Source organism: Colius striatus, chromosome 7, assembly GCF_028858725.1.
Source record: "Colius striatus isolate bColStr4 chromosome 7, bColStr4.1.hap1, whole genome shotgun sequence".
NCBI lineage: Eukaryota > Metazoa > Chordata > Aves > Coliiformes > Coliidae > Colius > Colius striatus.
The window spans coordinates 9,252,087-9,274,552 of NC_084765.1; the positions used below are offsets into that span (position 1 = coordinate 9,252,087).

The 22,466-nt window shown below is 38.0% G+C and overlaps 2 protein-coding genes across 4 annotated transcripts in view; both read left to right on the forward strand.

Annotated features, from left to right (window-relative positions):
• The first annotated feature begins 2,401 nt into the window (after positions 1-2,401).
• On the forward strand, positions 2,402-3,556 carry PTH (parathyroid hormone). The gene is made up of 2 exons (XM_010204981.1): positions 2,402-2,487; positions 3,283-3,556. Exons 1-2 carry the CDS (start codon positions 2,402-2,404, stop codon positions 3,554-3,556), a joined length of 360 nt encoding a protein of 119 aa, XP_010203283.1.
• A 5,102-nt stretch (positions 3,557-8,658) lies between these two features.
• The window catches only part of BTBD10 (BTB domain containing 10), a 28,492-nt gene continuing 14,684 nt past the window's right edge, over positions 8,659-22,466 (forward strand). Inside the window, exons 1-2 of one of the 3 annotated variants that reach the window (XM_062000531.1) lie at positions 8,668-8,731; positions 15,914-16,072. In XM_062000531.1, the coding sequence (XP_061856515.1) occupies positions 15,972-16,072 (101 nt within the window). In that variant the 5' untranslated portion in view covers positions 8,668-8,731; positions 15,914-15,971. Of the gene's footprint in view, positions 8,732-15,913; positions 16,073-22,466 lie in introns of all 3 variants that reach the window. The other 2 variants (XM_062000532.1, XM_062000533.1) reach the window with 2 other exon arrangements.

Genomic DNA, 22,466 nt, shown 5'->3' on the forward strand with positions numbered 1-22,466 from the left:
TTTATTTAAAATTCCAGCCTGGGGTCTCTCCCAGATTTACATGTGTTACAAATCAACAACAAGGGATAGAACTGCAATTAAAAGAATAATGTGGGCAACTCAAGCCTGTTAACATTCATTTTGTAATTGTTACTAAATGGTCTATTGCCAATTTTTGCTGCCAGTTGCTGCCATTTTATATGACAGTATGATTTTTTTTTTTATACATAGAAGATTTTCTAATGTTTGTGCTTCAGTTAAGGTTTTGCTATCATATGCTAGGGGTTCCATATAAATGCCAGGCATCTGCAAAATGTTGCCTTGAGGCTTTTCATTAAAGGTTTTGCATATATATGTTATGGTAAAATCAAAAAAACAGCCTTTCATTATCAACTGTGTAGAGATTTTTCAAACCCTCTCCTGGCATGCCATGTCCATTGCACATTTTTAGTCACTAAAGCCTTAAAGTTAGTATCCCTCCTGGTTACATTAGATAGAAATCTAACAAAATGTATCATTCCCATAAACCTCTGTATGCTTTCTTTTTGTGTCCTTTTTATGGAAGGACATTGACAACTAACTAGAATAAAGTTGGAAGCCATCTCTACCTTGTTTTCTTGAATTTATAAGCTGTATAGGTGCATAGAATAGCGAGAGTCTAACACTGCATTTTACCAAATTTTCAGTTCCGACAGCTTCTCATTAAAAACGTGGCCCTCTATCATCTTAGGGCTTCTGTTCCTCTCCTGTATATTCTTTCACAAAGAAACCTAGTATCTGACCTGAAGTGACTATTCTTATTTCCCAAAAGTGTTAGATATGCTAGTCCATCAATATTTTGCTTTAATCTTCAATTTGTAGATCACTAACCTCACTGTCTAATTAAAGTTTTACCTGCCTGCATTTAACAACACACAGTTTTCCTTGCAAATCCTACCAACAGCTTCAGAGATGTTATCTTGGCCACAAATCTATGAGTAATAGAATTTAAAAGTAAAATTTCTTCACAGCTACACAGGACACTTCTTTTTGCTGAGACCTTTCTTTTCCCTGTAAATGCCAAATTAACAAAAGCATTCGAGGGTGGGTACATGAGGGTCAGGAGGGTGTGTGTTAAGAGTGACATCAACTGAGCCAATAAAAGGGCTCCTAAGTTACTTAGAAGCTCTATTTTAAAGTTACATTTAAGGGGTCCACTAAACCAATTCAGTACTCTTTAAATATACTTGACATCAAGAGACAGTCATCTGCCTACATACCCAAACCAGAAGTCTGTTTGAGTTACTATCTGGTAAGTATATTCTATTTTATTTTCAAGTTCTGTACAAGAATTAATTACAGAAATTTACAATTGATTCTTTATGTTTGCATTAGCTTTTTTTCAGACTATCTTAAAAAGAAAGTGAATACTGGTAAGATCAAACTGTTCTATTATCTGAACCAAATTTGTGACATAAAATAATCTGACATGGTGAGTCTGAAATGTTTTGAAGGGAATCCAACTCCTGAATTTATAATATTGGGTTAGATGGAGTCCTAGGACCACTTTCATGCTAACATGTGATGTGCTTTTCTGACCTAGAGTAAAGCCACAGAAAATATTGCAAACATGGCATTGTAGAGTTTTAGATATCTAAGTCTCAGTTACTTTGTTTCAAATTTCTTAAGCTATAATAAAAAGGTGCCTTTTCTGGTTGCCAATACTGAAAATGCAAAGTGGAAACTGGTATTTGGATTGTGTCATTTCTGGGGGTCATGGCACCATCAGTAATAAATATTTTTAAAATATATCCCAAGTGGCAGTTTTGCTGATGATATACAAAGCAGAGGAGAATTCATACTGGCAATACTAGGATTACCACTGAAATAAAACGAGGGGCTCAGTTCTGATTTCTTGTATGTAATTAAATGGAGAATGATATAAGTCAGTAGAGTTATGCCTCTATGCACAAGCAAATTGTCAGTCTCTTCAGTCTAAAGAATATGCAAAAGACATTGATAAAAGAACAAAACTTGGATAGCTATATATGAGTATTTCAACACACTTGAAGCATTTCAAGTATAAATTATTTTAAATTATACTGCTACTATTACTACCATTATTGGAAGAAGATGGAGTTTTACACACAATTATCCAAAAGATAAGTACCTATATGGTGATGATGCAGAACAACTAAAGCTGACCAAAGTTCTTAGACTTGCCTACAAAGTAATAGTAAGTTGCTTACAAAATTAGTATTAGAATGAAATTCTTCATTCATGTTCCTTGCTCTGACCCATTTCACATATAAAAAATTTTTTTCAAAATCATTGCTTTGATGTCTCTCTTCAATTTTTTTCTAAACTAAATTTCTTTGGAATTAATAGAAATTACTTGACATACAGATTTATACATGTATTCATTTCTATCTTTTTAGACAAAATGACTTCTATAAAAAATCTGTCCAGGACTGCAGTCATTTTATATGCCATTTGCTTTTTTACACACTCTGATGGAAGACCAATGATGTAAGTACATTATTATAACTTCTGAAGTCTCAAGAACGACTTTAGCTGTTCTTGAGAACATGGTTGATTTGTCTGTATGTAAGTTGATATGTATGTGAGTCTTTGTGTCCCTGCTTTTGAACTCTTTGGCCAAGCTGGCCCAATTCTCTCCCCTAGAAATGACTGTAAAATCTCAAACATTCTCAGTTCTTCCACATTTTTTGAAAGCAGGTAGCTGAGTAGAGGGAGAAAAAACTCAAATGTATTCTCTTAGGAATATCATTGGGTAAGCTGCATCTCTTATCAGATGACTGGCAGGGAGAGCAGGAGAGCATCTATTTTACTGGGCTAGAATCTAGCTGGAATTCACACTTAGACACTACCATCCACCAGCATTGAGACAACGATCCACAGGAAATCATGCATCCTTAGCTCTAGCGTTCACAGAAAACTATCACTGAAAAAATGTCATAGTTTTATTACTTAGTTACCTGTCATCATACAAGCCCTAAGCTCATCTACAGGAGCTAAATTAAATTATAAATAAATGTACAGTCAAAGAATATTGTCAAAAAACTGGACTATTTCCCATTTTTTATGCCTTCTCACTAATACACTTGTTACTGACAACAAATCACTATCCATCTTCCTTCTCTCATCCAAATATCATTCTATCCCTTACAGATTAGAAAGGTAGGTTCTACGGCTCTGTATCATGATACTTCAAAAAAGTTCCCAGATCTAGGTGTTTGAGTGGAGATCTAGAATTCAAGAAGAGTCACTGTGAGTCTCTTTCTTTGCTTTTCTTTCACGCAGGAAAAGATCAGTGAGTGAGATGCAATTAATGCATAATCTTGGAGAGCATCGACACACTGTGGAGAGACAGGATTGGCTTCAGATGAAACTGCAGGATGTGCACAGTGCCCTCGAGGATGCTCGGACCCAAAGGCCTCAAAACAAGGATGATATTGTCCTGGGTGAGCTAAGAAGTCGGAGGCTGCTCCCTGAGCATTTGCGGGCAGCGATGCAGAAGAAATCCATTGATCTGGACAAAGCCTACATGGATGTACTCTTTAAAACAAAGCCATGATGAAAAAAGCCAGAGCATTAGGTCTGTCCAAGTAAGCACGTGTCTGCATATCATTGATCAAGTAGGGCACTTTACTATTATTTATCCAAATAGCAATAAGGATTAAAAGCGCCATCCAAGATTAGCCCCATCGAGTTAGACATTTCACAAACAAATAAAAAGACGTATTTACAGTTCACCCATGACCATTGCTGCTAATTTCTGGGTGTGTTTTAAATGGTTAATGTACCTTATAAATTTACAACACAAAAAGAAAAAGAAACTCAAACCAGTAAGAGAGTTGAAAAGTAGCTTAAGATCAGTTCTACTACTACATGGACAGCACTTGTATGTAATCACCAGGCCTACTTGTACTGCCAACCAATGAACAAAAGCAGAAGAACTTGTCTCCAGAACAGGGCACCATTATGCCTAGGGTTAAAATTTGTTTAAATTTGTACCAATGAAAATATGTAAAATTAAATCCACGTTTATTCTCAGAAGGCCTAAAATCAGATGAACATAATTACATAGCAAAAGCTATATTATCATAATTTAGGATTAAAGAGTACAAACATAAAAAAATAAAGTAGTAAGGGAAAGCTAAAGATTAAACTACAAGGAGACAAAATGAAAACAAATTCTGTACGAAATAGAAGAATGAAATTTTGCAAAATACTGAAATGAAGGGCAGGTTTGATGGTAACCTATGATTAACTCAGAACAGTGGGAAAAGAGACAGTAGCATGTATCTAAGCATAGCTCTAACTCTAGGACTGTGAAATGAGTATATCAGACAAATTCAATTAAATCAAAAATAGTGCAACAGATATTTTTGTCCCTCATTTTCTCTGTAAACTACTCATGTCTGAATTTCTCCAAGTTTTGTTAGGCCTTATGTAAGTACTTTTTGTTTCTGAGACCAGTGGCCTCATAAATGGAGTTACTAACTTTCGTATGCAATTTTTCATAGAACTGGGATCTCAGTTTGCCAAATCCCCAAAATGGGAACCACTGACACACATAAATCAACCTGTGAAAGGAACTACTAGCTGTAATACATTCAATCACTAAGCAGGATTCCAAAAGAATTAGACATAAATGTGGATTATATGAAAAATCAATTATTATAAACGTAATTTTTTGAAGCAGCAAATTCAAAATTATTTTGAATGGTATATGCACATAGGTGCTTAGGACTCTCGATGACTTCTGAGTAATAAGAATGTTTTCTCAGTAGGAATAATAGTGTCTGCCTCCAAATATGTAACTGATCAAGGTCAAACCTAGACAAACTGCTGCTCTAAGCCAAAGTGTCTCTATATGTGTTCACATATCGCTTCCTATTTGTTTGTTTCATGTCTAGCATGCCTTGGGGAACCTAGTGAAAACCTCATAAATCGTTAAAAATAATGCAACCTGCTGGAGGCTAGAAAGTTATTGTAACTAGTGAACTGTAGTTCATAATCTAGGCTATACTTTTAGTAATGTAAATGCCCTGATGCTGCAAGCAGATGGTGTGCCCATGCACATCAGTGTGTCCCATACCCAGGCAAGGGTTCCATGCCACTTGTCAATTTGTAGAATCAAGGCCTTAAAGTGCACTTTCTATTTATTCTTTTATCAGACATCTGTGCTAACTTAAAGAAATAAAATTGCATTTTTGTACCTATGTCTCACCTATGTATTACCAAATAAAGTGGACCAAAAGCTCTTGGACATTAAAGCACAATAACTGACTGACCTGTAACTATTCTGACATAATTTCACATTTGGGGCAAGATTATTAAGCCATTTCATTTTATTACATCAATATAAACACAAAAGTAATGGTGAAAGCAATTTTTATTTTTCCTTTTGTCTTTCCTGCACACAAAATCATATTGACTGTTGAACAAAAGGTGTTTACCTAGCAAAAACCTATTTATGTCCCCTTACAATAATGACACACATGCAGAAACAATATAATTTTCAGGTGCCAAATTCATAAACTGTTTCCTTTTCATCTAAATAAAGATGAACAACTGAACAACTATTACCTGAACAACTTGTTCTTCCTAATTTTCAGCCATCCAGTAGATGAAAGATGCTTACACAAATATTTCAACTTTCTGCATGATTCAAAACATACTTGTTGCTTACAAAAGGCTTCAAGGTCAGAGACAGAGGATGCACCACTGAACATTGTTTAGCTAGAAATATGGCCACAGATAAACTATGCTCACTCATTTATGGTTAAAATCATGTTTGCTCTGTCCACATACAGCATGACTCTTCAGAAGAGCACCAGTGGCAGATGAATTAATGCTAGGTAATGTCCATTAGAAAAAAAGAAGCAATGTGAATGAAATTATAATGTTAATTATCTACTGATTGGCTTTGTTTTGGTTTTTCAGCTTAAACATCCAATCAGTGTAGCAACAGTCAAAACAGTAAAATGTTCAGAGTGGGGCAGAAGATGTTATTAAAAAAATATTTTAATACTATGATACATTCTAAAGATTCCTCTTCACCTGGACTAACACATGCAATTTTGATCATCTCTTTCACAAATGAAGAGGACTAGAAAGAGGATGACAAAAAAAATAGGGCCACTGAAACAGTTATGATAACACATGCTAAAAACAGCAGTCAGAAAATAAATTTTTAAAAGGAGGCATGATAATGACACAATGGATGAACAGTACAAAGAGATAAATGGTATTGTCTACCTACCTTTCTAAGGTATGCTCGAGTAGGCATGCACTTGAATGTGCCTTAAGTCTGTGCCAGCCTGTGTACTAGCATACAAACACCACAAATACTAGTGAACCTGCACTTCACAACAGAATCATGCACACATGTGACTGCCAGAGGTGACTTACAATGTCCCCTGTTATAGTAAGATAAAGTTAGGAAAGCATTAGGTCCACATGCCCTCATGCCTACAGGATCAGCCTTCCAAAGAAGAGATGTTTCTAGAACTCCTCTTTCCTCCTTGAAGAATGTAGTTTCTATGCACGTACTTCCTTTCAAGGCAGAAAACCTTGCTTTATGATTTGACAGAGGCTTTTTGCTAAGACCTGTGTCCTTGTAGACCTATCCCATGCAGGTGTACACATCTGTTTTCCATAAAATTCTCATTGAAAAGAAATATAACCATGTCTCTCATTCACGACTCATTGAAACAAGAAGCACTATTTTCAATATCCATCCTAAAGGGAAGTGAAACAGTAGCATGTGATAAAAACACCAAACCTACGAAAAAGTAACAAAGCCAAAGTGATAAGAACTCTAATAAAAATCAGACAAATTGTAAGATCTGTAGGTAAAACCTACTGCCGGTGACTGAAGTGCAAGTGATTTGGCTTTCTTAGCTGCTTATAACTTTGGCTGTTGTATTGGCTGCTATTTAATATTGCTCAGCTTGCTGTTAAACAGCACATAACATCTGACTCCTGGCTTAGCACATTCTAACAGCTTTTGTGTGGCCTGCTTGGCCATCATTGTTCCACTGATGGATTTCTAGAACTGTGTGGTTTTATCTCTGTGGTTATTTTTATATGATGGAAAACCGAATCTAATAGATTAATGTTTTGCTGTATATTGTAGCAAAGTTTCTTTTATGGGGCATTTCCATATATAGCAAAGACCCAAATCCTTGCCCCCTTTCCTTCCTCTCCCTAATAGGCATAAGGTGTACAACTTGTCTACCATTACACAGACAACATTTGCTAATGCTGATTCCAGTCTCTGGAATCTGATAGCAAATATGTCAACTTCTTCTACCTGAGGTTAAATTAGAACCGTGCTGAAGGTGAATATGCTTATCAGGAAGACATGGATTTGTGTTCCCTCTTACATGTATGCTTTCCCCGGGAGCTCTGGTCCAGCAGTGGCTTAGAATAGCATTTTCAGAGAAGCTGAGAAGATCCCATACATGGTGGTTAATCTTCAGAGGGGAGCTGCACTGAAATATGCACTGTGCAACCAAATTGGCTTTGCACAGTGCACAAAGGAGGATAAACATTCAAAAGGTTGGACGGAGATTTTGCTCCTCTTTCTCCTCCCAAATCTCCACTAATGCTAATATGCTTCATTATACTTATTGTCTAGAGTTCTGTAGTCCTTTCACATGCTTATATTTAATAATGATGCTATAGAGAATATGGAGGCAAATGTTGTCTTTAGATCTGAAAACAGGTGGGACTTACTATTGTTTTAGTCTTCCTTTACGAGTGCAAAGAGCATAAGTGTAATCTTAACAACTGTGACATCTCAGTAAGCTGAAGTTGCCACCAATGTGCGATATGACAGTTCTGCTGGGGTATTATGGAACGAAAGCCACATTCACTAATGATATTCCTAAACAGACTGCAGATTACACAGATTCTATATAGCCTACAGGGTTGTACAAACCTAAAAAATATAGTTGTAATTTAAATCAGGAATCAGTGTAAGATGAAGATTGCAAAAGCAGAGATGTCAGTTTGTGTAGTTAAATTGCATTACATCCATCTTTGGCTTTTTCCTTTATGCCAGGCAGGGATAGAAGGATGATGGTACCAGAGTATCATGGGGCCAGACTAGAGCCTCGGTGCTGGGTACCCGCTGCTATGCAAAAACGGTAACGGCCACTTCTCAGAACACCCGTGTGTAAGCATTGTCTGAGCTCCAGCGGAAGGACAGCCGCCCAGTTAGCGTCCCTTCAGTTTAGTCGTACAGGCTAAAGCTTGCCTCGCCTGCCTCGTGCTTCTCAATTACCTTTCCGCGGCGGCTAGCGGCAACCGCGCGGCAGCTCTTCCCGCCGGCGGGCGGCGCTCGCTCTCCAGCACCGCCTCTCAGGCTCTCAGGCCCTCAAGCCGGCAGCCCTCACCCTCCGCGGAGGCTCTGACTGTTTGGCGGCGCCCGGCGGGACCGCGATCTGGCCCCCGCCCGCTGCCCGCGGCGCGGCCCGAGGGAGCAGCAGCGCCTCTCACGCACAGCCGGGCTCGGAGCGCCGGCCGCCCGGCTCACTGCAGCTGCCACCGCCCCTAGCAACGGCGTCGCCTCGCGCTTCACCCCGCCCCGCCCCCTGCTCCGCAAGTCTCGTGAGACCTCGGCACTGCCGCCTCCTCCTCTGCGCACTGGGCATTTCTCGCGAGAGTCGGTGGCGGTGGCAGTTGCCTGGCCTGGGTGCAGCGGCGAGTGGCGGCGGGAGACGGCGGCTCGGCGCGGGTGAGTGGTGGGCGGAGGCTGAGGACCTGGCCTGGGCGGGCAGCGCGGAACGCCGCTCCGCAGAGGTCGTGTACTGGGGCTGCCCCTCCGCTCCTCCGTGGCCGGGGCCGTTGCCGCTGCGGCCGAGCCGGCGGAGAGTGCGGGCGGCAACGTACCGCTCCGGCCCGACTCTCGGCCACGGCTGCCAGGGTGTCCCTACTCAGGGCTTGCGGGAGGCTGCCTCGGGCGAGCAGCCGCGGCCCCTGCCCCTGACAGGGTCTGGAGCGGTGCTGTAGTCGCCCGCTGGCGTTTCGTAGGAGTGGAACCGCCCGCCGGGGGCGAGGCATGGCATCTGTCCCTGGGCCCTGTTGCAGCTTTTTCTGTCGCCTGAGACAGATCGCGAGCTGAAGCTTTTACACTTTCAGGGCGTCATGAAATGAGCATCATGGCCCAGTCACTGTGCCTTGGTAGCTCTGTCGCGAATGTCATGAGCAGGCTGAACACTTCTTAAATGACTAGTTTTAATCATACGGTGTTTATTGGCAAAACCAGGAATTGCTGTGATGCCTGTACAGAAATAGTATTGTTGCTTAGGACTGCTTGACAGAGATCATACATAATTCTTGAGCATACTTATGTTGTGTAATCTCTTCACATTGATTTACCTACTCAGGTTATCTCATAGGCAGTTCAGTATCTTTATAAAACTCTTTTCCCTGTAACCATATTTTATTTGCAGAAAATATCAATTACTTGTACGATAAGTGTGTCGTGGTACAACTATGTGTTAAGAGTTGCCTATCATCACTTGTTTTTCTTTAAAGTAATTTTTGTTTGTATTGCTTCCTTGTCTTTTTTTATTTTTATTTCTAATGCCATCAAATGTGTCCCTTCAGAACTCTTTTTCTTTCAGAATTTGTGTCAGGTGCCACTATAGACCTTTTGCAGGTTTGTTTCTGTCACTTGTCTGGGTTCTTTGTCCAAAGTAGTGGTCGAGCATTGTATCTTTTTGTTCTTTACTGTTGGCTGCTTCTTACAGATTCGAGTATGTGCTTAAAACCTGGCACTTCAGTAGCCACTTGACTGTCATCTCTGTTCTTATTTTTCTTTGACTTTTTGTCATCATGAGTCATCTTCAGTGATTCATTTAAAGAGTACTTATTTCTGTTGTTGCTTCAGCTTTGGTGATCCTTTCCCTGGAAGACCTTCTCTTTCTTCAACTTGCTATTGAATTAGGTGATCCAGAAATACAATTAAAATTATCAGCTTCACACTATTCATAACTCATAAGTTCACACTTGTTTTCTTTTATCTGAACTAAAAAAGCAAAAAGCCTGTTTCATTATCATCTTGTGTAGGATACCCTGAATTCCTTTTTTTTTGTTTTTCTTTGAGGCATTTCTCTGTAGTTAAGGGAGACCTTTCCACTGTATTTGTTTTTCAGGTCTATCAATGAGGATTTGTCTGTTTCTTGCAAAGCATCAGAGAATTATTGTTCTTCTATTAAGATACCCAAATCTTCTGTCAAAAGATTTTACCTCTCAGTTTGACATTTCTGTCTCATTATATTAAATCCTGCTTGTGGTCATTGTTGGAGTCTATCGATGAGGCTGGTTTGAGACTGTTCCTTAGGAGGTTTATTTTTCAGCACATGTTTGTATTTGTGCTTTTGCCCAATGTCTTAATGCCAGAAAACTGTGGATGAAGAAAGACAAGTTAAAGCAGCTTTCGGATCACTGATTAAATTCCTTCTTGAAGCCCAATTTTCCTTTTAGGTGTCATTGTATTTGAAAATGGTAAACACCTGATGTGTGGATGACACTGCTTATTAAATTAGCCACAAATGTCATCACTGTTGGTTTTTCTGTCACTTTGTTATAAAGTATATGCTTTCACAGATTGTAAGCTGAAGCTGTTCTCTCTGGTGTGCATATATAAAAAAAATCAAAATCTCATCATGTGCTAATTTCTTTCAGCACAGCTTTTCTTTAGCAGCGTTGCTTAAATCTTTTGCTCTTGCTTATCAATGAAAGTATGCATCTCTAAAATATATATAAAACCAAAAGCTAATTGAGAATAAACTTTAAATGTGAAAAAATATTTGTGATTCTCTTGCTCTCTGAGATTTACTGTTGCTGATACAACCACGGGTATAACACTATTCATCTTGTTACTGTTGCTGAGTGTTATGAAGTCTCATGTCTGCTTTCTGTTTTATATTGGTGTGCCATAGGTGATGGGGCTACTGTTTATGATGAGAAGTTAGGTGCTGCTCCTTTTTCCTGCAGTGATAACCACGATTTTGCTTTTGTGTGGGAGAAATTACTCAATCCACAGGTAGATCCAGGCTGATTTTACACAATGAATCCTCTTATAGAGAACGAGTTGGGAACCATCTGCCTCTTGCTTTTTAGGCATCTGCTATCAGGCAGATATTTTGTTGTCATGTTCCTTTTAGAAATATCATCAGTTTCCCATGAGAGCTCAATTATATATTTTTTTTATTTCTTACTCGATAAGAAAAGCTTCAATCTAAGGTTGAGACTGTATTGCTAAGAGTGTTTCTTAGCTATGCTTTGATCAGTGTCAATTTGATAACATTTCTATGATGAAAATTTCTAAAGCTACTTTATGTGGCTGAATTGTGCCTGATGTCTGCACTAGTTTCCAAGAAACTTACTTGGCAGGTGTGGATTTCCATGATATATGGTGTTTGCATTATGAGCATGTGTACTTTGAACTGTATTTCTTAATTAGAATGTAATGTCACCATGCTTGCATTCCCAGTAAATTTTACTTGTAAGTTAGTTTTTGTTCTTGCAGCTTTTTTGCTTTGATGACTAGATGCAGCAAACAGCAGACCGTCACCCCTTATGGAGAGTCTGAATAATCTGAGAGTTTCTCTGTCACAACTAATGCCAGGTTTTGTCCTAGCTGTCTAGTGTCTGTTGGATCTTTCTAATTATCCTGGTTCACCTTTATGGTATATTTCACTGATAGAGCAGGTTGGAGCAGATGAGCTTCTGAAACCTGCCCTACTTTAGCAGATGTTTCTGACCCAGGCTTAAAGCTGAGTAGCTGCCTGAAGCATTACGTGTAGCCGTCTTCTGTACTGACAGCTGAAGCAATCACTTCTTTTTTCACCTGATGAGCTGGTGTACAGGAGATGACATCTTAGGCCTCTGCCTCAAAACTTCAGACTATTGTAATAATCTTATATAGTAAGACTCCCAGAGCTTTCAACTGTTCTCAATACAATGTTACTGACTGGTTTGAAGGGTATTGATATTGGCTGAGATTAGCTTGACTTCTTTCCTGAAAGATTTCCAAAGAATATTTTTTTCCCCACCTGCTGTACCTCGAAGAGTGCAAGTCACGCATCTCACAAAAGTACTATGTTCACTTCTGTCCAGCACCTAATGTTGTTTAAATCTTACTTAATGTGCTGTGCATGTTTTGGATTTTGTCATGGCGCAGAACTGAATATGCTTTCAAATATTATATAACATAATCTGTTCTACAGCTATCAAAAGGTAGCATATGATACATCCTTTCTCGTGAGCTCTTCAAGTAGTGGTGTAAACACTAATTATTGTATTTTGCAATGCCTGAAGTGGCTGTACTACATTGACTATTGTCTTCTCAAATACACTGGGTATCTTGTCTTTACAGTTCACTTGAATTTCAGTAGTCGACAGCTGTCATAAATTAGTGATGGTTCTGGCTTCAGGTTAATGTTAGCATATCTGAAGTGTTCTATCTGTCCGTCTTGAAAACTTTGAAAATTTGAAGTCTGCTTCCTGATACACTATTTTACAAAATTATTCCCCATGATAATTCTCTGGAGTATTAGCTCACTGCAGACAGGTAAGAAATAGTTCTTTACACCTGGAGAATTGCTTATTAGCTAATTAAAATGGCCATCAGTTTGGCCAATATGGCCACATTTTGCAATCCACAATAGATGTGGATTCGATTTATTTACTTACTTCATGGCCTCCCAATGCTTTTTCACCTTTACTGACATTTCACGTGGAGTCTGATGATTTCATGGAAGGCACTGAATACTATTAGGGGTCACGTGCTCTTGCAGTTTTTAGGGGTTTATGCTCAAGTCCAGAATGTCCTGCAAGAAATGCTTCCTTTATTGCTCACTGCATGAAGCCATGAAAAAGAAAAATACTGAGCCACAGTTGAAATACATTCTTTTTTATTGCAGAAGAAAGGATTTGCAGAAACTTTAAAATAATAATCAGGAGGACCATTTAGTTTTTTTACAGAATTGATATAGTATTTGCTAACTGAAAAATTTCTATTTTCACTAGACGAAAGTGTCAAAAAGTTCCTTATTTATAGTCTTGCACATTTTTTTTTAAAACCTGAAACGAAATTTCTTAAATACATTTGTTCATAATCTTCACAAAAGTTCTAACAACACTAGTCAAGAAAGAAAATTGGCTGCATTACAGAAAATTGTATCGTGGGCAAGTCTTACTTATTAAGATACTGCTGAGTAGAGGATTGAGGAAAGACTGCCTCTTGTCTGCAGGCTGGTAGTGCAACATGCTTGGAACTGTATTGGAAGTTTCGCAAGATGTAGCTTTAGACACTTTTAGGTTGTTTATCCTCAAACTAGGGCACAGTTAGAAAAAGGAGTTGTGTGCCAGCCTGGTACTTGGGCAGTGACGTTGCTGAGGTTCCTCATATGCTTTACTCTGGGAACAGGGGATGCTGCCATTTGAGGAGCAGTCTCCTTCGTTGGTTTCTGTCCTTCTGCAACATCATTTGTAATGGTTTATGCATGTAGCTGCATAGCAAAGCAGATGAGGAATGGATTCTACTTAAAGCAATCTTTGAAGTTTGTATGAACCTATACCCTCCTGTTCAGTCTGTCACTTCCATGAAATGAAAGATGAGGAGAAAGCAGAAAGTAGGAGAAAATTTAGGAAGGTGACTTTAAATTGATCTTTCAGCTGTAGTTCTCCTAAAACCAGCCACTTTTGACACATCCTTCCAGTGTGAAAGCTAGATTCATATACTGACATCTTGCTTCAATGGAATGAGTAAGACCTAGCTGCTAGATGACAGTGTTTCTGAGAAGGCATCTGATTTGGTCTATATCTGAGAGGATGAGGGTGATAAAGTCTCTTAGATGGTTTTAAAGGGATGAGAGACTTTGTGGAGAAAAACAAAAGCTTGAAAAGAAATGTGTGGCACTAAATAAGCCAGTCACTGTGGGGCTTCAGCAAACGGGAGTTGAAGCAGGATCCTGTTTGATTCAGTAGCTGGGAGCGATTGCAACACGGGATCTGTGGTGTTCACTGGGAGATTGCCCATCTTTGCTTTTTATTCTGAACCTGGTTGTTGCCAAGCGTAGTAAGACTCGCTGTGCATCTTGCTTGAGTGATTCAATCTAATGACTGCAACTTGTTTCAATTTAGGATAAAAAGTGTATTTATTTTTGTACTGTCGGTGTATGAAAGTGGTATGTTGTCCTGCACCTAAGTTCTGAATGACCACTGCTCGAGTAACTTGCGACTGGGTTTATAAACCAGCTTTCCTTCCTTTTGTCTCCTTAACAACACCTTTCTATTCTGAAAGAGATTGTAGGTTTCTACTTGTAAAGCATCTAAATAAACCTGATAAAAATGTGTGTAAATCTTATAACCTGTGTCTGTGTGGTATCCTCACACATTGACAGTGCTTTGATAACCTGAATTTCTAGGTAATACACAATGAAATGTTTGTTGAGGCACATTTTTGTTGTCTTTATTGCATGAAAAAGTTGAGTATTCCCTGTAATTTTAAATAAAATACTTTTTCCTCTCCTGACTCTCTCTATATAAACACGTGACCATACGAGTCTTCCGGTCAAAGTGTGTTCAGTTGTAGAAAACAGAACAGGGAAAAACCTTAGCCCTGTAGTGGAGATTGTATACTTGGTATAAAATCTGTTTTCTTTAGTAGAACCAAACATGAGGGAAGAAGTTGTATGCGACTAATGTTTTCAAGATGGTTGTTCTCTGCCATTCCCCTGTAATAAAATTGTTGGGGTCTTAATTTAGCTAAGAGAATCTAAACTTGTCAGAAGAGCTGTTCTATTTTCCATGACTAGAGGGACATTGTATTTGAGAAGCTACGTTTTAAAGAAGTAATTGAAGAAGTTTTAAAGGTGTCTCAATTCTGTTAGGACTCTCTTCCAAAAAGAATGTTTTTTTGAATGTAATAAAAATATAATAAATGGGGATGGGGTGGAGATATGATGCTTGTAAAATCATTAACTCAAAATTTTAAAGAAACACAGCAGGCTTATCTTTCCATTACTTAGTAGGATTATCTGTCTGTAATTTGATTTTGGTTTTTTTCCAGATGCTGTACAATCACCAGCTATTCAATTGTGGCTATTTTTTCATTTCTGTAAGCAGGTCATTCTGAACTGTACAACTGTTTTGATACAAGTGTCACTTAGGTATAACTTGAACACTAGTCATTTAAGATGAGCTGTCTTTACTGACAGTCACAAGGCTGTTTTACCTATGACTAAATTTCAGTGGGAGTTGAATGTAATATTGGATCCCAGTCAAGAAAGGCTTATAATGTCAAGCGTTCTATTAGTTTTTTGTGATTTTTGTGTGTATGTGTGTGATTTTGGGTTTTTTTTGGTTTTTTTTTTGCTTTTTGTGTTTTTTTTTCCAAAAGTCAGTGAAACTGGAGTACATCGAGTGTTTCTAAGGATTGCTGTTGATTCCATTTTGGAGTAAGGACTCATATATGCTTGTTAATATTCATTCTGTTCTTATTCCTCTTGGGAAGCCATCCAAATTGTCAAGCTGTTGGGCTTTCTTCTGCAGTGGGGATCTTTCTTTGAATTTACTTCGTACATTTGAAAGACAATTATTTGCCATGTGTTTTATAACCAGTGACTTTTCTGCTTGGTCACAGATATATGTGCCAAAATTGAAGCTGTCTGACAACATTTATAGAACTATATTTCTGATAACAAAAATAATATTTTTAGTGCAGGTATCAGCAAAATGTACAGAACATTACTGTCATGCAATTCAGAAGTTGTGCTTCAGCATATCCTACTTTCTGTAATCTTTATTTAAAAAACCAAAACCTAACAACACTAAATTCTGCATGTCTTAATTTTTTTTTTCTGTGTGGCATTATTTAAAGGTAAACACTACTCTCTTAATGTAGGTTGTGAGTGCTGCATGTGTGCTTTTCAGAGCAGTAGTGTGAGGAAGCTGGCAGTGGAATGGCAGGACGGCCTCATCCTTATGACAGTAACTCCAGTGATCCAGAGAATTGGGATCGGAAATTGCATAATAGACCTCGTAAACTTTGTAAACATTCAAGGTAGGTGCTATGTATCATCTATTGCATCTCAAAAACAGCAATAAAAGTCCATTCTAAAGGCTACTGTATCTGGTTGTGGCAAGTCCTGTCATAAATTTTGTAGCTCTTAAAAAGGAATGCTCCTCAATTCTTTTAAAAGTTATTTTCTAACCTGACTTGTCAGCTTCTCTAATTTGTGCTTAGATTTGCTTCCTCTGGGTGAGATTTTAGTTTGTTTTTTTTTAAGCCAAAATGCCTTGTGTACCTATCAAGACACCAGTTGAGTGACTATATGAATCTTTTGGGAGTGCTTACTAGGAATTCTGTTGGTACACTCTGTTAAGTAGCATACTTAAAACGTGTGCAGCTTGTTCGTGTTCTAGTAACTAATAATTGCTTGCATGCAAGTTTCATGTTATGTAGCACTTCGTTTGTAAAGCTATGTGTCAGATCTTAGTTTCACTGGCATCTCTCACTGTAAGAATGTTTTTAAAATGCTTCTTGATTTGAACACATTATGAGGTTAAGTACTGGGGTTTTTTTTCCAGCCTATAGGGTTTAAAATGAACTAAACAAAGCAGTTAATCACATTGAAAATGTATTTGAAGAAGCATTTTGCTGGAAATATATATAAGCATCTAAATAAGTGTGTATCTTCCAAGTACTTTGCCCTTTTAGAAGGCTAAATATAACTAAAACATCTCTGTTAGCTAACTAAAATTGTTAGTCACTTAAGCTTTCCCACTCACAAGATGATAGGAAAAGAGCTAAGGAGCACATTTAATATCAGCAACTTAATCATATTTTTATTGCGTTGATTCAGATAAACTGGACTGAAATGTTGCCCGACGTATTCTATGGACAATTGATATTGTGGCTTATTTTCCTGTTGTTAAGTCTTGGATAATTGGGAGACATCCAAGAGGGCAGGAAAAAAGAATGCTCTGATAATTAAAAGGCTCACAGGGAGACCCACATAATTATAGGCTTGTCTGGGATGTGAATAATGGAATAGTTAACACAGAAGCAAAGAGGGCAGCAGGTGCTACTTACTGGTCAGTACAGGCTCACAGATATTGCTTTGTACAGCTGATGTTTTTATTGAGATGATGGTGTCTGGTAAGTGGTTGATATGTGCTTCTTCAGATCAAAACGCAAAACAGTATCAGCAAATGGACAGTATAGATATAATGGGACATTGTATGCAAGTTGAGGACTGTTCACTGTCAGATCTCGGAGTGTGAGTGTAAATGGGTGATTAATTGTGGAGTCCAGTTCATATAGTTCCTCTCTGATCCTGTGCTACCTCCCATGGCTGGTGATCTGGAATAAAACCTAAAACTGATAATTGATGTAGCATTAAATAATAAAAAGGACTCATTAATAGCATGTGATCCAAGTAGTTTGATAAACTGTGTGCAAAGAACCATGCATTCTTCATATGACTAAATCAAAAGTTAAACATTTAGGAACAAAGAATGTGGGCCGTTTTTGTAGACTACATCAACTCGTGGTCCTTAGTAGTATTGGCACTGTAAAGAGCCCTGTCTCAATGGGCAGCCAGTAAAACATGAGTCTCCAGTAATGTATATGGTCAAAAGTGCTGATACGGCTGTTGGATGTATAGAGGAGTTTTTGGAAGACTGGTAGTGGTTCAGGGAAGACTTTGATTAGAGGGGATTCTGAAGAAGCAGAAGATACTAAATATCTTTTGAGACGGGGGAAGACTCCAAAGTTAAATAATGACAGATTGAACAGTCTCTAAAGGTCCCTGCAGAAACAGCATTATGATGATGAGCTTGAGTCAGTAGGCAAATTACTAACTGTAGTAGGTGGAAGCTGAAGCTAGGTAAATCAAGTCCAGAGAAACAGTGCACATGTCTTACAATATGTGGTCTGTTATGGATTATCTAGCATGGGGAAATATTTAAATAAAAACTTGTGCAGCTTTCTGAAAAGATCATTTGATGCAGATAGGAGTTAACTCAAGGAAATCTATGGCCCATGCCTTTCAGAAAGGCTCTTGTTGATCCAAATTTGAGGTTCACACATCAGAAAGTATGAAATCTATGCTTCTAAAATAATTGCAGCTAAGTTGGACATGTGTCTGGCAAAGCACAATTTGTGTTTTCAATAAAATGCTGAATAGAGAGTGCTTTATGGAAGCTTTTAATCTGTGTGGTAGGAATATAGCATTCAAGCTAACATCTTAATTTTTTTTTCCCCAAATAATGTAGACTTATTTTGGATATATTTGAGAATCCAACTAACAGTTTGAGATAGTAATAGAATAAAGAGTAAATTAAGGAGAAATATTTTGTTACCTTGTTCCTTTGAGATACTTGATTACTTTAGAGAATCCAGTTATTGGAAAATAGTATTCTTTATTCAAAAGTCTAAACAAAATAATTGGATTTTGGGTGGCTAAATGTAGACATATTACTATAATTTCTGACTTAATTGACACTTTTTCTCCAGACATGTCTGAAAAGTGCAGTGTGAGGGGAAAAATGCTTTAAGTTTTAATGATACAAATTGAACAGAATTGCTTTGTTAGAAGGTTTGAGTACTGCAGTCTTATTTGTTTTGCACTTTCAAGATATGCCTTGTTATCATAAAGAGAAAAAAAGACCTTCCAAATTGAAAAGTGTAATGGTGAAATAAGAACTTTAAAATAAATCTCAACAAGGGAGTAATATTTGAGATAGATGCTTACTTTTAACTTTTTGGTGCTTTGCAATATTTAATCCTTCAGCCTTAACATTCTTAAAATAGATTAGAAAATTTTCTAGACTTAAAGAAAATGTAATCTAGGACTATGAGCCATCCTCCTTGTGTAAGGCTTATGTGGCAGCAAGGGTAGTCATGGGACTCGGCTCCCATTGCTGTGCTGTCCTTTTGAGACAAAGGATATGTGTCAAAACTGTCTGAGGGGGTGTACGAATTAAACAGTTACACAGGTTGGTATTAAGTCTTTTTACTTTTAGTTTGGCAAGTGTCCAATTTTAGAAACCTCTGACAAGTTGCACCATTTTTTTACTCCCCTTTTTCTTAATTGTTTGGAGATGGGCAATGTAATAGAAAACTCAAATGGGAGAGATTCAGAAAAATAAGGACCAAAGATATAATGCAAATAGTCTCTGGTATAAATCTAAAGAGCCTGATAGGATGAAATTACATGGTATTAATGCTGACTGTAACTAATGATACAAACAGTGATGTTTGTCCAAGCTATTACAAAAATCTTTGAGATGCTTTTAAGTACTCCAGTAAGATGGAAGAGAACTTTCAGGAACTGTGTGTTGACTAAATGGTAGCTAAGGTTGAAGTAAATGGTCTCTGAATTAAAATTTTCATTATTAGGTATTACTATTCTATTTAATTTTTCATTGGTTATTAGCTTCCCACATGTAATTTCTCTATAGTGCTGTAGTTTTTATCATCATTGTTATCAGACTTCAATTCATGTCTGGTGTACTAAGTGCTTTCTCTGGAGCTTTGATGAAAATTCTGTCACTTACTTCTTCCTTAAGATTTGTCCTGGATTTAATTTTTATACATCTGCTGGTTTAGTTCCATTTGATAGTTTAGGGTGTGTTCATTCTGTTTAGATAGTATTAGATTCAATGTCCTGCCTGCTTCACTACATTAATGCACAAAATATGACTGTGCTGTGATTCTGTTGTCATGACTCTTGAACTTCTTGAATCTTTGAAAATCTTCCATTGCTTTGAAAAAATTTTCCATAAATGATAAGTTATTGTGCAGATGCTGAATGCTGAGGTGGTCCCCCCCCCCACCATTGTTTTTTCCATGCTGGGAGGATGCATTCATGGGTTGTGAATGGAACTGCCATTTGCCTCAGCATTTTGTAAGCACATGAAGCATCCTCAGAAGGGTCCTTTTCTTATCTTTAGAATGATATCAGAATGTATAATCTGTTTTCAGCAGGATGGATTTTATTTCTCCTTGTGTAAATTGGATTTCTGGAGTTGAACATTTTATAGCACAGGCCAGGCCTACACAATGTATGACATGAAAATAATTAGGCATGCTTTTGCCATGGGCTCAGGTCCTAGTCTATGAATCACTGTGCATCACATGCTTTAAGTTAACTGCAAACATGCCTGCTTTCAGTTGCAACCTTGTATTGGTAGATCAGGATTTCTTCATCTAATTTTTACTTGCACCAGAATGTAAAGCCTTTATAAGAAATTGAAATGAGCTGGGAAGAGATGTTCTTAGATTCTAGAAAAATGGACTGCAGCCAGTGATGGCTTTCAAAAACATCAGTCTACTTACCTTATGTAAGGTATCTGAGATATAGTTAGTGGGCCTAAACAGTTGGGTTTTGGTTTGTGGGTTCTTTTGTCCTCCTTTTTGATATCTTCCATTTCTGAAGCGGCAGCTTGTGAACACTGCTCAGAAGGGAAACTTAATGACTTCCAGTGCAAAAGCACACTCTAAATCCCCTTGAACTTCTCTGGTACAGAAATGACCTTTTCCAAATATCATTGGAGATTATTTGTCATCATGCAAGACACAAAGCACTTTAGAGGTGAAGTGATTATGCTCTGAACTGTTATGCCCTAGAATTTTTATTGATAGCTCTTTTCTGCGCTGCCGTTTGCTCTGAGAGTAGAAAGTATAATGGCTAGATACAGGTTCAGTAAGTGTTTGGACGCACTTTTAAATTTAACTTCTGAAGCTGTTGTTGTTTTTTTTTAATAAATGGAGGTGCTTTCCATTTCTAATGGGGATATTCTTCTGAGTTTCTTAACCTTTCAGTTTTACCTAACATCTCATTTTGAAAATGAAGTAGACATTAGTATATGAAGACAATCAGTATCCTTTTATGGAGGTTGTATATTTGGGTAGTTTGACAGAGGTCGTAAGGTGTGAATGTATACCTACCTAAAGGTAGGTATTCCGTGCTGCTTCAAAAAAACCATTGGCAACTGAACAGTCATGGGAATTTTTTGTTGTTTCCTTCCTGAAAGGAAACAGAATTACCAAGAAATACATCACTTCTGGTTGAGAGAGCCCACCGAAGACCAAAATTATGTATTTCTGAATTACGGAGCAGCAAACTGTCCAGAGTTGCTGAGTTGAGCTGAGGGAAGATTCTGTAGCACTTTTCAATGAAGCAGAGAGAATTATTTCCGAGGGCTTCCATACTGGAGGTGGAGCCCTGAGTTAAGCATGACTGCAAGACTGTGCTTCTACAGGATTTTGATAGATGCATGTCCTGGTCTGAGGGGTGGTTTTGTGGGAATTGGGATCTAATCCATCCATGGCGTGTTCTTTCTTAAGATATGTTAATTATGCTATGGAGAAGAGACCCCCATATAGGGAACAACTGCTGGTAGAACCTGGCTCCATTTGCACTTTTTCTTGCTGTTAGGGTGGAGGCAAATAAATACCTGAGAATGGAATTTTTGTTTTCCAGTGTGCTTTCTATATAGCTTATTACAGCTATATTGTCCATGGCTTATTTTGAAGGGAAGAAAAAGCTTACAAGTCTCTGATGGTTATTCTGCCCCTCGGGCATGGGGAAGCTGATTGTCTGAACCCTCACGAGATGTGAAAAACAGGAGAAAACGTACTTGCTCAAGTAATTGAAGTTGTGTGAGCAGTTTTCCTTCCATACGTAAAGAGCTGACTCTTCAGTCTAGAGTGCCCATGCTGTCCTGCCTTTCTAGTCAGAAGTCTCTTGTTTTTCTTACTGACTTCCTCTTTATAACAGCAGTCTTTGGCTGAACAATGCCCCTTATTCCTTCAGCTTTCATCAGAATTTCATTTCTGCTCTACTGCTTATGACATCTTGATTTTTATTTATTATAAGACTTGCTTTTAAACTATTCCTCCAGTGTATTATGGCTCCTTAAAACAGCCTACAGGCATTCTAAAAAGAGTCATTTAAAAAAAGCTGTAGCATAATGGTTACTTATCCTCCTCCAAAGAAAAAAACCCTTGGAATTTTTCTACATGCGTATTAATATGCTTTTTGATGATTTTGAAGACTTTAACATTTCCACACATGTAGTAATGTGCTTTGTGACTTTTGTCAAGAATTTGATGACCTATTGATGTGAAGATGCACTACATCAGGACTCTGTGAACTGATTTCTGACCAGTAAACATACTGAGTGGTATAATTATATACTAATGATTGTTACAAAGCGTAGTACCGTTTTTGCTGGCTTAGACTTGCTGGAAAAGGGACGTTTGTAGTTAAAAAATGGAAACTATGCTGCCTTATTGTCAAAAGGCTATTGCTGTACCTGGATATGAACTCTATGAAAGGTGAATTCATTTTAAATATTAATCCAGACAGACTTCACATGAACAAATTCACCATCCCCTAAAACTTGCAGGGATTTGTCTGTCTTGAATGATCACCGCCAGAAACGAG

What these genes read in the sequence shown, in the direction of transcription:
- PTH (XM_010204981.1), top strand. Translation starts at nt 2,402, where the DNA reads ATGACTTCTATAAAAAATCTGTCCAGGACTGCAGTCATTTTATATGCC. An exon ending in TCTGATGGAAGACCAATGAT is followed by an intron (nt 2,488 to 3,282) that starts GTAAGTACATTA and finishes TCTTTCACGCAG; the next exon opens with GAAAAGATCAGTGAGTGAGA.